General features: G+C 36.7%; 1 protein-coding gene and 1 pseudogene across 1 annotated transcript; both read left to right on the top strand.

The window, feature by feature from the left end:
• Positions 1–96: 96 nt before the first annotated feature.
• On the top strand, positions 97–4,799 carry LOC127659809 (E3 ubiquitin-protein ligase TRIM21-like; annotated as a pseudogene).
• Positions 4,800–5,771: 972 nt separating this feature from the next.
• LOC127659810 (E3 ubiquitin-protein ligase RNF4-like) lies at positions 5,772–11,236 on the top strand (the record flags this gene model as incomplete). The annotated part of the gene is made up of 6 exons (XM_052149759.1): positions 5,772–5,919; positions 7,681–7,757; positions 7,930–7,942; positions 8,456–8,579; positions 8,683–8,734; positions 9,782–11,236. Coding segments are annotated over 6 exons (564 nt in total), but the record flags the coding sequence as incomplete, so codon positions are not given.
• Between the last annotated feature and the right edge of the window lie 3,512 nt (positions 11,237–14,748).

Consider the following 14,748-nt stretch of genomic DNA (forward strand, 5'->3'; position numbering starts at 1 on the left):
CTTAGTTGTTCACGACAAGTACATTGAACGCAATGCTGCAAATCAAGTTTAATCATTGATGAGGCTGCAAAACCAGACTTTAATCTCTTGAAAAAATATGGGAGGAGCTATGTTAATGCTATATGTGCTTTAAGTGAAAGTTATCTGAAACACGGAACTATAAGACTAGATGTCTGAATAAACTGATTATCTCTGAACAAGTCAGAATACAGCTGATATTTACCTGCAGGTATGTGATGAAAATACAGATTTCCATTAATAGTTTTAAAATGTTAAATAGACTAGTAGAATAAATTGAGCAATGGTGGAAGTGTGGTTGTTTACTACATTTAAATGGTTTCATAATTGTATTACTAAACTATGTAAATTATGTCGTCCAATTTTACATGAAATAAATCAACTTGGGTATTGCCATTTTGTCAAATCACTTAAAATGTTTGAGAAACACGAAGCTCTTGTAGTGAGATACACTACAGTACAATGCATGCTGTTAAATAATCTATGTGCTGATTTTTTCCTGATCAGGTAGAGCAATGGCAGAATCAAAACAGAGGGTGACCAGTGAAAAGAGTTTAGAAATACCTCAATGTAAGTCAGTACCCAGAAATGTGAATATTTTCCTCAGATCTTAAAGGAATAGTTCACCTGAAAATGAAAATTATGTTATTTTATTTAAACAACCTTATTTACTCTTAATACAGATAAAATTCACAGTGACCACATTTATCAAGCTGCAAAAAAAAAAAAAAAAAACGTTAATGCACATGAACCTAATAGTCCTTACAACTTACAAAAAATGGCCGGGTTTGGCATAAGTGGACAATGAGATTTGACAGCTACAGCGAAGGGGTTTTCATAAGTAAAGACTTGATTTTCAACTTGTCCCTCACACGAAGCTATCAAATGGAAGTTGTTTGGACTTCCACTTGTTGTTTCCAGTTTTTCCACTTAACAGCCTCAGCCCTCATTCACTTTAATTTTATGGAATTTGAGTCATATAGGGCAGGAATGGCATGAGGGTGTGTAAATGAGGACAGAATGTTCATTTTTGCATGAACTATCCCTTTAAGGATTGTGTCCAGAAATGTATGTGCCATTATTGTATTATGTCCACCCCCCCCCCCCCCCAGTCATGACATCCTCCAGTGGTCCTCTAACTGAAGAGCTCCAGTGTTCTATCTGTCTGGATGTTTTCGTTGATCCAGTCACCATTCCATGTGGACACAGCTTCTGTAAAACCTGCCTGAAAGAGTGCTGGGACAGTAGCCAGGGCTGCTGCTGTCCATACTGTACAGAAACATTCAGTAAAAGACCTGACCTCAAGGTCAACACAGCACTAAGATAGGTTGTGCAGCACTTTAAAGAAAAGTCTGGTCGGAGAAAGTTCTGTGAAGTTCTTTGTGACATCTGTGATGAAAGAAAGCTGAAAGCCGTGAAGTCCTGCCTGGTGTGTCAGAGCTCTTACTGTGACACTCACCTGGAACCTCATCACAGAGTCCAACGTTTAAAGAAACACAAACTCATTGATGCTGTGGAGAATCTGGAGGACTATATATGCCAGGAACATGAGAAACCTCTGGAGCTCTTCTGCAGAGATGATCAGATGTGTTTGTGTCTGTTCTGCGCTGCGACAGATCATAAGACTCACAACACTGTTCCTATAGTGGAGGAGAGTGGAGAGAAGAAGGCAAGAGTTACTTAAAACTTTAAAATGCTAAACTGCTTTTAAAGCACATGCAGAAATCTGATATGTGGCAATATATACAAAGCACACATATGAAATATGTTCAGATATGGTTTTCACTGATATAAAGTCCCGTACTTGTACATATGGCATGTGCAGCATTTCATAATACTGCAAAAATAGTTTTCATATATGTAACATATTTTTTCAAATATTAGTGGAATTTTAATATGTACATATTTGCTCAAATATACTGTAGGGCCACATTTTAATTGCGCAAGCATTAAGTGCAGCACTATGCCATAAGTCTTGAGCTCAAAATCTGTGGACATGGCCTTAAAGTTTTGGTATTTTCGTGCAAAGTCTAGGCGCAAGTGGGTTTGGCAATTTAATTCGTAGGTTCTTCTCTGGTTATTCCACCATCTGCATCCTATTATATTCCATTTTCTCAAGCACCAGCGATATAAACAAAGACAGCACTTTCATAAGAAGTTGATAGACTGTAAATAGACCTTGTTGTGTCCATCCCAATACTATTTATTGGGACGAGCGTTCACCCTCTGTTCAGACCATGCCCCACTCCAATGGCTCCACCACATGAAGGATGCCAATGCCTGGATCACCCATTGGTATCTGGCACTGCAGCCGTTTAAGTATGAGGTGGTCCACAGGCCGGGGGCGCAGATGGCTGTCGCAGATTTCCTCTCCAGAAATGGGGGGTGGAGTGGTCAGGCTGGATGGCCCCCCAGCCTGAGTCGGGCGGTGTGGGTATGTGGAGAAGGGGGTGTGGTCAATCGATCATCTGAGGGAGAGAGGAAGTGATAAGGACTTCCACCTGGGGGAAATTATTTCTAATGACTTTTCTTTGTTTGCAGTGAGATGGAGAGATAAAAGGTGACTCAGTCCACAGACGAGGGAGAGAAATGACAAGTGAAACATGTTTGATGTGCTGGAGCTGACATTCCTGGAAAGCATTTTACATCGCTGTAAAGCGTTGTTTTTGTTTGTAATAAAAGAAACTGTCGTGGACTGTCGATCCGGCTCCCATTTCCTCCTCTCATCGCGACCAAGAAACCTTTGTTACAATAATTTATTCATATTTTAATGGATTTCCAATGTTAACATTATAACAAAGTATGTTATTACTTTAAAGTGATACTTTGTGCATTACAGGATAACATTTCCCATGATTGGGTTTTCTCCTCTCTCCTTCTGTAGATTCACCCATCTCTGTGCAGCCCTCCACAAACCCAAAGCTGGACTGACATCAGTATTGACACTTGTTTGGTTGTGTACATGCTAAGGAAAGTCTTGAATACCACTTCAGATGACTCTAGATGAGAAACTCAGTGATATTGGTAACTGAATATCAAATACAGCATACAAAAAATATCCTATTTGAGGAAATTCCTTTTTAAAAATGCAACTGGAAATTAAATTATTTAATTATTAAACTATAATAATTAGGTTATACTATAATTATTATGTTTAATTAGCTGATCAGACAATTAGATAAACCTGCACTCTATAATCAAGTATATTGAAAATCTTCTTTTATTGTCATTAGTCTCCACAGAGCTGAAGACGATACATCAACATAAAGGTACAACGTGTGATCTGCACTGATTTCTCACATTCACAAGCAAATAGGTGTCCCCTACATGACTGAAATCTCTATCTCATGCTAATGTTAATTCAATAAATTGAATGTTAGTACATATTTGAAAATATATTTTGCATAGTATCAACTAGAATGTAATTTTCATATTAAAATTATTTCTTTAGGTGTAAAAATTGGACAAAAAATTCTATGTGCATTTAAATTCTAAGTTCACTGAACATTTTAATACAAATATATATAATAAAAAAAATCTTTGTATTCCAAAATTGTGATTCATTTTCTGTCATCTATATCATAGTGGATGTGATTCTGGACCCTGATACAGCTCATCCTGAACTCATCCTGTCTGATGATGGAAAACAAATCACTAATGGAGACATTATGCATGATCTCCCAGACAATCCAAAGAGATTTGATGAACTTCCCTGTGTCTTGGGAAAGGAGGAGTTCTCCTCGGGGAGATTTTATTTTGAGGTACAGGTGGAGGGACTGACTGGCTGAAGTTTAGGAGTTGTCAGAGAATCCATCAGCAGGAAGGAGAAGATCGAAATGAGACCTCAGAATGGATCATGGGCTGTGGGTCTTTTGAGTATTGATGGAGAGTCTGTTAATTTTTTGGGAGTTTTAGACAATAAACCATTATTTATTACTCTGAGACTAAATCCACAGAAAGTGGGGGTGTTTGTAGATTATGAGGAGGGCCTGGTCTCATTTTATGATGTGGAGTCTAGGTATCATATCTACTCTTTCACTGGTCAGTCTTTCACTGAAAAACTCTATCCATACTTTTCCCCAAGATTTGATGATGATGATGATGATGATGATGAAGATAACAACTCAGCCCCAATGATCATTTTACCTGTCAACAGTGCTGGGTAGTAAGGTATTATATGTAATCTGGATTATTTTATTCATATTATATAAAAATAAAAAAAGGCTAGTTTTAATTAGATTAAAAACATTTAAAATACTCATAATCAGATTACAGTTAATTGTGTGTATTATAAATCAGGCAACTGCAGTATATTGTTCATATCTGATTGATTAATTCTATTTTTTCTTCTTTCGAAATATTTAAACATGTTTAATTCAAAATCTGTATACAGCTGATATAAATTCAGCAAGTCTTTAAGTGTTTGCATACACATACCTGATACGAGCATCAGCCATGTGGCTATAATTAGGCTACACTGATAAACTCATAAATGCTGAAGTGCCGTAAAGTCATTTTTATCTTAGCTAATTGCTTTTGTACTCAGCTTCAAAACTGTGGTTACAATAATTCCGATAGCACGTGAAGGCAGCATAAGACCAGCAAGTAACTGGTTTAGCAGTTTTATTCTTTTCAGCAGAGTTACAAAAAGCTTAGTTTGCTAGGCTACAGTAATTTTATCTCATATTAATTGCTCCTTGCTGTTTTTGTCCATCAAGTAAATATTTTTTCTTAGGTGGTCACGTTTTGTTGTATGTTGTGAATATGCAATTTTTAAAATAAAGACGTTAAAAAAACGTGTTTACTTCTTCATCACTCTCCACTTCCATAGGTGTCGCTGTGACGAGTCCTGAACTGTTTCTCTTTACTGTGTTTGTGCTATGCTCCTATCAAAGGCAGACAACTGTAGATTGTTGTATGTAACCGGCTATTCCTGCTAAACTCACATCAGTGTTGATTCGGTTTGTAATAATTTAATGTATAAAGCTATCTGATAGTGTATCACACAATGATTGAATTAAACGATTGCTGGAGTACTAGCACCATGAATTAAGTTAGCTACCAGCTAAATAACTTCAGTACAGTGTGACTGTTAGCAAGCTAGCTACAATTGACAGCTCTACTTAAACATAGACATGTGTCTATTGTTTAATTACAGTGTTTATCAGTATTAAATATTTGTTCATAAAATAACAAGACGCGCCCATGAGTCATGCCCATGGCAATGCTTGAAACTGATCATTTTCTGTATTGTTTTGCTTACTGCTCAGTCAGTTAAATGGCTAGTTAGACATGGGCTTTTTTTGCTGAATGTATTATATGAACGAGTGCCTTTATTATCAGGCCTACAGATAACGTAAATGTCATGATTAAACGTTTATTTCTAGTTCTCATTGAAAGCTCTATGTTGGTCTTAAGGGGTTGTAGTCTCATTTACTGTAAAGACGTAGTGAAAATTAGTTTTTATTTATCGTAAATACAGATAACTTGACGGGTGGCTAAAATCCATATTTCAAGGCTTATTTGAACTTTCTAAATCGGTGTTTTTCAGCTGGAATCGTGCACTCAACTCCAGCAGCGAGTAAATCAAGAGTAATCATGAGTCATGCTGTGAGTATCATTGACCACGTGATCACTTACGTCATTAAAACATTAAAATTACACTTGCGCCCATGTTGAGTGGCAGTGTCCTCTGCAGCATGTTGTTTAGCTCAAACATCAACTGTAACACTACGCTTGTACTATAGTAACCGTTGGCGCTCCTGTTCTCTCAGACTCAGAGGAAAAGACGGACGACTTCCACTTCGTGTTCCAGACGTGGCAACAGCAAGAGGAATCGGAGTCAGATGTCCCACACAGCTATGGAGACCATAGATTTTCTTGAAAGCGACAGAACTAACAGTAAGTTTGGTACTTTTCTTCTGGAGGATGAGTCATTTCACTCTGATTGTTGTGTTTGACAAGTTTGTCTAAGATCATGTTATTGGTACATGGCCTAAAACAACATGCATTTTAAGTTGGTGAAAACATTCAGTCAGTGCTATTATCATATGTGAACTTGCAATTCTGTTGCATTACACACTTCTAAGCGTGGTTGGGCTAAATTCAGAATTTAAGAAGTGGTTTCCTTTCAGTAGATGTGTTGGAATTTGAATTGAATAGGCCACGCCCCACAGGATGTTGAATCAGAATGACAGGAAAAGGAATTAACTGATTTTTATTATTATTAATAATGAATTTCATAAATACAAAAACAAATTAAACAAGTTTTCATACATTTGACTCAAATAGTACAAATACAAAGTAAAACACAACAGAAAATAAAAACAAAACCAAAGGGTGTCACAAACATACACTGGCGGCAAAATGTTGGAATAATGTACAGATTTTGAAAAAAATGTTTTTTTTAATTCACCAAAGAGGCATTCAACTGATCAAAGTATTGTCAGGACATTACTGATGTAAAAAAACGCACCATCACTATTTGTAAAAAGTCATTTTTGATCAAATCTCTACAGGCCCCATTTCCAGCAGCCATCACTCCAATACCTTATCCTTGAGTAATCATGCTGAATTGCTAATTTGGTACTAGAAAATCACTTGCCATTATATCAAACACAGTTGAAAGATATTTGTTTAGTTAAATTTAACTTAACATTGTCTTTGTGTTTGTTTTTGAGATGCCACAGTATGCAATAGACTGTAATGTCTTCAGGTCATCATTTCCAAACCTGTACAAATTTGTTTGTTCTGCTGAACACAATGAAGATATTTTGAAGAATGTTTTTAACCAAACTGTTGTGGGGCACCATTGGCTTCCATAGTGTTTTTTTTTTTTTCATACTATGGAAGTCAATTTACATGTGTGATTGTAGTGTAGTGGGCTAAAGCACATAACTGTTAATCAGAAGGTTGCTGGTTGCATCCCCACAGCCACCACCATTGTGTCCTTGAGCAAGGTACTTATATCCAGGTTGCTCTGGGGGGATTGTCCCTGTAATAAGTGCACTGTAAGTTGCTTTGGATAAAAGCATCTGCCAAATGCATAAATGTAAATGAAAATGTAAATTTACATGGCAGAGGAATTTCATTGGTCATTACAAGTTTTGTTCCAAAACGTTATTAATTACATCATTGATTTCAACAAATTTGCCTATTTATTCTCTGATATATGGAATATATTTTCTGAACTGATCATATGTGATTTTATATTTAACATAATTCTTATAAACTAAGTTTAATTTTCAAAATAATTAACACCACTATCAAACCACAAAATAGCCGCCATAATGTTTTTTAAATTACTAGTTACATAACAACCTCACATTTTTATAACCTCACAAATCATTGTATCATTAAATATTTCAGGGATATACCTCATATGGTGTTTACAATATGCATATGGGTGAGTTGTGCTGAAAAATGTAATGCATAATTAAAAAATATTTTTACATTTCATTTTAATTCTATAAACTTAACATTTTTATTACAATTCTGCATCCTGTTTCATGCCTGAATTCAGTTTGAACTCAGAAATGGAATTTGAAAGGCAAGTGTAAATTGCGCACAACACATTGCATGTTTTAGAGTCTTTAAAAAAAAAATCTCAGTATTTCTCTTCAATGTGCTATTTTACTTTTATTTCTCTGGCCTTTTTATAAGGTGAAGATGTGGTGGATTTAACGTGTGAAGGGTCAGAACCTGCTGTTGTTGATCTCACGAATAATGATTCAATTGTGGTGAGTCCTTAGCACATACACTGAACATCCGTATTGAACCAGTGATTTGGCCTAAGCATGTATCGTGCTTGATGGATTTGTGTTGGTGTTGTGTAATTAAAGACCCTTATAATAACTGTTCGTCTCTGTTCTGTTTTACTGTTCTCTCACCGCCTTGTTGGGGGGAAAAAAGGTTGTGGAAGAGGGTAAGGCTTCATCCTGTTTTCCTTTTATTGATCTATATTTGGGATGTACTGATAAATCGTCAAATATTTGGCCATTTTGAGATTATTAGAGATATTTGCTTTGTCTGATAATTGTGCCCACTTGGCCGAATAACAAAAGCGTTTACTTTCCCTTGTATCGGTTTAAAAAATCTACTGATAGTTTTGTCAATGTGCATGATTTCTGTTTTAAGTATTTTTATTCCTGAGTAAATATTAAATATTGTGTAAAAAAAAAAGAAAAAAGTTTAGTAACCGTGTGTATTTTAACATTTATGAACTGGTCCAGTTCACTTCCACCGTACCATGATTGTGTTTTTTTTTTTTTTCTCTCCAGTCAATAATGTTTTTGAGTAATCAACATTATGCCACAAATGCTTTGGATTTAGCCTAACTTGTATTGAACATGGAATATTCCTTTTAAGCACTGTAAATGGGTCATTGCCACTAAATGAAATTTGTAACCTATGTATAAATTCATTGTTTGTGTAGCAGTTTTGCCAAGCAGACGCAGGCAGGACACAGAGAGTTACGTACTGAGCAGTGATGAAGAGGAAGAGTCCAGTCTAAGACTCAGTCCAGGCTTTCTTTCCACTCTACATGAGAGCTCCAGAGCCAGGTATACACACAAAGCCCATTACCATGCTCAAGTGACCAAACCATTAGAATATTTAACCTGCATGTACATCTGGTCATGTGTGTTTTTTTTTTGTGGTGCTTAGGTCTAAACCTGGGGCAGTTAGCTGTCCTGTGTGCATGGATGTTTATTCAGAGGTAAGTCATTTTATGTGCCTGTTTCTCAACTAAATAAGCATTAACATTATTTAGCCAGATAGAATGTGTTCCTGGATCAACATCCTTGTTGGTCCTGCAACAACATTCTATCAACCAATCATTGCATTTGAAGGTATAGTTCACCCATAAATGAAAATTATGTCGACATTGACTCACCCTTAAGTCGTTCCAAACCTGTATGACTTTTCCGTGGAACAAAAAATAAGATGTTGTCCCAGGTGCTCTTTTCCATGTAATGAAAGTTAATACAGGGGCTGTTAAGCTCCAAAAATGAACCATAAATAATTATTAATGTAGGCCATATGCCTAGTGTACTATATTCCAAGTCTTCTGAAGCCATACAATAGCTACATTTCAGCCTTCTCACATAAAGATAATCTCATTGGCGCTTGCATACACTCAAATAGATTTGAAGCCATATCTTTTCCCCCCTTTTTCTCACAATTTGGTATGCCCAATTCCCAATGTGCTTTTAAGTCCTTGTGGTTGCGTAGTGATTCGCCTCAATCTGGGTGGCGGAGGATGAATCCCAGTTACCTCCGCATCTGAGACCATCAACCCATGCATCTTATCACGTGGCTTATTGAGCGCGTTGCCACGGAGACTTTGCACGCGTGGAGGCTTCACGCTATCCACCGTAGCTTTCACACTCAACTCACCACGTGCCCACTGAGAATGAACCACATTATAGTGAGGTTACCCCAAGTGACTACCCTTTCTAGCAACTGGGCCAATTTGGATGCTTAAGAGACCTGGCTGGAGTCACTCAGCACACACTGGGATTTGAACTAGCGACCCTCAGGGATGGTAGACAGCGTTTTTTTACCGCTGAGCTATCCTGGCCCCCCCCCGATTTGACGTCTGTTACATCAAATGTCCTTAGTTCTTGTGAGTCTTATGACTGTTCATCATTGACATCAAACTTGGCGTGTCTTTTATTTGGGTGAACTATTCCTTTAAATTTTTATTTTTTTATTTTTTTTTTTAGTTTTGGAATAAATAGTGAGTCATTGTTCCTATTTTCAGATTATTGACAGCGGTCGGCTCATGGTTTCCACGAAATGCGGCCACCTGTTCTGTAGTCTGTGCCTCCGCGACTCTCTCAGTAGAGCTCACAGCTGTCCTACGTGTAGAAAGAAACTCACTCACAAACAGTATCACCCCATATATATATAATTGTTAGATAAACAAGTCAGCCAGGCATTAAGATCAGCATACAGTCAGCAAAAGGCTAGATGCTCTCTCTAATCAACTGCACATGGCCCTCTGTGTGGCAAGTTTGGGGGGTGGGGGGGGGCAACTTGCAGGAGTTAAACTGGCACTTATTCCAGAAATATAATTTTTAAATTGTGAATACATATATTGTTTTGGAGTACAAGGGGAACCTAATTAACTAAGTCTGGGTTTGAGGACTTTGCTGCTAATATAATTTTTTTGTTTTTGTTTTGACACACAACTGACCAGTTTATAGCATTGAGTTAATGATAGGGTTCAGATCAAATGGTAAATGTATGAACAACCTTATTGTAATGTAAGTTTAGTTTTTGGAAGAAAACTACACTCTGCTGGATTGTTCTCCATTCTTGTATTGAATTGGTTTGGGATGCCTCACCCTCATACTGGCCTTGTTAGCTTTGTTCATTTATCATTAGAGCATTGGCATCTGCATATCAGAATTAATAAACTGGTTCTTGATTGGCCATCAGTCATATTGTACATTTGAAGGATGAAATATTGTCTTGACCAAAATACTATGCAAATGTTTTGATTGTGCTTTCCCAGGAAAAGTCCTTCAATGAACATAAGCACTCAGTGGTCCTGTTTGAATGGTAAATTGACAAGGGGGACTAAAACTAACAAGGCTGGTTTGTAAATGTAAATATTTGTATATACTTTCATGTACGAAGGACCTGTAAGTTAAGAAATGTTAGTAATGTCAGGACCATTGAATTTATTTCAGTAAACATTTTGATCACTGATTGTTTACTTCAATTTTTTTCCTGGTTTGGTGGTTTTACATGTCAATCATATAAAATGCATTTTTGTTAAGGATGCAACGATATGGCAAATTTTGTTGGTTACAGATAAAAATATTTTGCATCAGATTTTGTCATCAGATATTTTACTTTTGCTTGGGAAATATGCTTTTAAAAATGTACAAAGAGGTTAGGGTTAACCCTAATTTCCATTGAATGTGTATTGGATCTGTAATGGGTTACACGACATGTCAAAATATTAAAAGCCACAATGAAAGCTAAATAAACAAGATACAACTAAATATGATGACAAGACCATTCAGCGTTGGGTAAATGATAATAAAGTAATCCACAACAAATTACTAACAACTTTCCTAAAATTGATTACCTCATTGAAAAAAAATAATCAAATGACTATTTACTTTAATGTCTTTTTTTTTTCTTTCTTGTTCACTGTTGCACACCCCTCAGCTGTCACAGAAATGCAAACAGACGTACATATGAACACATGAATTCCCATTTACTAGTATTACACATACAGTTGATGTCAGAAGTTTACATACACCGTAGCCAAATACATTTAAACTCAGTTTTTCATAATTCCTGACATTTAATCGTAGAAAATATTCCCTGTATTAGGTCAGTTAGGATCACTACTTTAAGAATGTGAAATGTCAGAATAATAGTAGAGAGAATTATTTAATTCAGCTTTTATTTCTTTCATCACATTCCAAATGGTTAAGAAGTTTACAGAAAATGTGTTAGCATTGCCTTTATATTGTTTTACTTGGGTCAAAGGTTTTGGGTAGCCTTCCACAAGCTTCTAACAATAAGTTGCCAGAATTTTGGCCCATTCCTCCAGACAGAACTGGTGTAACGGAGTCAGGTTTTTATGTCTCCTTACTCGCACACACTTTTTCAGTTGTGCCCACAAATGTTCTATCGGATTGAGGTCAGGGCTTTTGATGGCCACTACAATACCTTGACTTTGTTGTCCTTAAGCCAATTTGCCACAACTTTGGAGGTATGCTTGCGGCCATTGTACATTTGGAAGACCCATTTGCGACCAAGTTTTAACATCCTGGCTTGAGATGTTACTTCAATATTTCCTCATAAATTTCCTTCCACATGATGCCATCTATTGTGTGAAGTGCACTAGTCCTTCCTGCAGCAATGCACCCCCACACTATGCTTCACGGCTGGGATGGTGTTCTTCGGCTTACAACCCTCACCCTTTTTCCTCCAAACATAACGATGGTCATTATGGCCAAACAGTTCAAGTTGTTTCATCAGACCAGAGAACATTTCTCCAAAAAGTAAGACCTTTAACACCATGTGCACTTGCAAACAGTAGTCTGGCTTTTTAATGGTGATTTTGGAGCAGTGGCTTCTTCCTTGCTGAGCAGCCTTTAAGGTTATGTCGATGTAGTACTCATTTTACTGTGGATATAGATACTTTTCTACCAGTTTCCTCCTCATTCTACACAAGGTCCTTTGCTGTTGTTCTGGGATTGATTTGCACTTTGAGCACCAAACAACATCAATCTCTAGGAGACCGAATGTGTCTCCTTCCTGAGCGGTATGATGGCTGTTTGGTTCCATGGTGCTTATACTTGCGAACTATTGTTTGTACAGATGAACGTGGTACCTTCAGGTATTTGGAAATCGGTCCCAAGGATGAACCAGTCATGTGGAGGTCCACATTTTTTTTTTTGTCTTTGCTGATTTCTTTTGTCTTGGCTGATTTTCCCATGATGTCATGCAAAGAGGCACTGAGTTTGAAGGTAGACCTTAAAATACATTCACAGGTAAACCTCCAGTTCAGTACACCTCCTATCAGAAGCTAATTGTCTAAAGGATTGACATCATTTTCTGGAAATTTCCAAGCTGCTTAAAGGCCCAGTTAACTTAGTGTATGTAAACTTCTGACCCACTCGAATCATGATATAGTCAATTAAAAGTGAAACAATCTGTTTGTAAACAGTAGTTGGACAAATTACTCATGTCATGCACAAATTAGATGTCCTAAACGATTGCCAAAACTCTAGTTTGCTAATATAAAATCTGTGGAGTGGTTAAATTATGTTTATTGACTTAAATTTAAATTTTTAAATATTTGTAACCCAAGTAATTACTTTTATTAAATGTGAGTAACTGTAATCTGACTACAATAATTAACATTTTAATGCATTACACTGCTTTTTGGGCCTAAAAGTAATTAGTAACTATCCAATTAAACCCAACAGGTCGTTGATGACAAAAAGGGTTATTTTTCACTTAACATTTTTTTTATCAATTTTGAGTTGATTATTAATTAACTCATTGACCCACAAAAATAGTTGTTTTATAGCATGTAAAAAGTTTATTTTGCACAAAGCATTTTTATGCTTCTGTTTTTGCACTTCTTAACAATAGAACTAACAATTTATATGTTATGATAGAACATTACAAATTCATGTTCAACATGCTTTTCATTTTACAGATTTATTTTGGCATTAATAATAGCCCAAATAAACAATTTTTTTATATATATATATATTGCCGTTTTCATGCTTTTTACTGATGGTCAAAGGTAAATAAATATCAGTGTTTGATACATCAGTGTATCCCTAATTTTTTTATAAGTCAGACAACTATTCACACTGCACACTAGTGGTTCTGCTGCCCTTGATATCAAAATGAGCCAAATTTGTTAAACTGTTGTACACTAAAAAACAATATTGGTGAGATTTACTTAATTTTTCTTTTGTACACCCTTTTTTGTAGGTGGACAGATATTTTCAGGTTTCTCCAGAGATGTTCGATTGGGTTCAAGTCCGGGCTCTGGCTGGGCCACGCAAAGACATTCACAGAGCTGTCCTTAAGTCACTCTTGAGTTGTCTTGGCTGTATGGTCATTGTCCTTCAGCCCAGTCTGAGGTCCCGAGCGATCTGGACCAGGTTTTCGTGAAGGACATCTCTATATTTTGCTGCGCTCAGCTTTCCTTTAACCCTGACCCTGCCACTGAAAAGCACCCCACAGCATGATGCTATGCACCACCACTATGCTTCACCATTGGGATGGTATTGCACAGTTGATGAGCGGTGCCTGGTTTCCTCCAGAATTGATGCTTGGAATTGAGGCCAAACACTTCAATCTTCATTTCATCAGTCTAGAGAATCTTGTTTGTCACAGTCTGAGAGCCCTTTACATGCTTTTTTTGTGTCTTGCGCAGAGGAGAGACTTCCATCTGGTCACTCTGTCATAAAGCCCAGATCGATAAAGCCCAGATCGGTGGAGTGTTGCAGTGATGGTTGTAATTCTGCATATTTCTCCCATCTCCACACATGATCTCTGAGCTCTGGAGTCACTTCCTTTGACCTCATGGCTTGGTATTTGCTCAGATATGCATTTTCAGCTGTGATACCTTTATATAGACAGGTGTGTGCCTTTCCAAATCATGTCCAATCAATTGAATTTGCCACAGGTGGACAACAATCAAAGTGTAGAAACACCTCAAAGATGATCCAGAGAAATGGGATGCACCTGAGCTAAATTTCAAGTGTCAGAGCAAAGGGTCTGATTTAGGGATGACACCGATCCGATACCTGGAGAAAGAGAGATCTGAAACCATTTACAAGTTCAGATACAAGTTAAAATGTGTAAAGAGAAATGGCTTCTTTTCTACTGAAGACTTGAACTGGATTTATTGTTATTTTTTAGTTAACAATAAAGGTAAAAAATAATTTTGCACATGCTCTCATTTAATTGTGTTTTTTTTTTTTTTCCATTTTATAATGAAATAATGCATTGTTAGAGGTTTTTGTTTCTTTACACAAAGAGTGTTCTGTATAGCCGATACTGAGATTTTAGGTATCGGAATCATATTGGAAGAGGAAAAAATGGTATCCTTTCATCCCTATACATCTGGCTGCAACATGTCAAAAGTGAAAAAATTAAGGGGTCTGTATACTTTCTGAATACACTGCATTTAAGCTATTAACAGGAAAGCTCAATGCATCCTATGTAGTCTATTAA

This window comes from Xyrauchen texanus, chromosome 19, assembly GCF_025860055.1.
Source record: "Xyrauchen texanus isolate HMW12.3.18 chromosome 19, RBS_HiC_50CHRs, whole genome shotgun sequence".
Taxonomy (NCBI): domain Eukaryota; kingdom Metazoa; phylum Chordata; class Actinopteri; order Cypriniformes; family Catostomidae; genus Xyrauchen; species Xyrauchen texanus.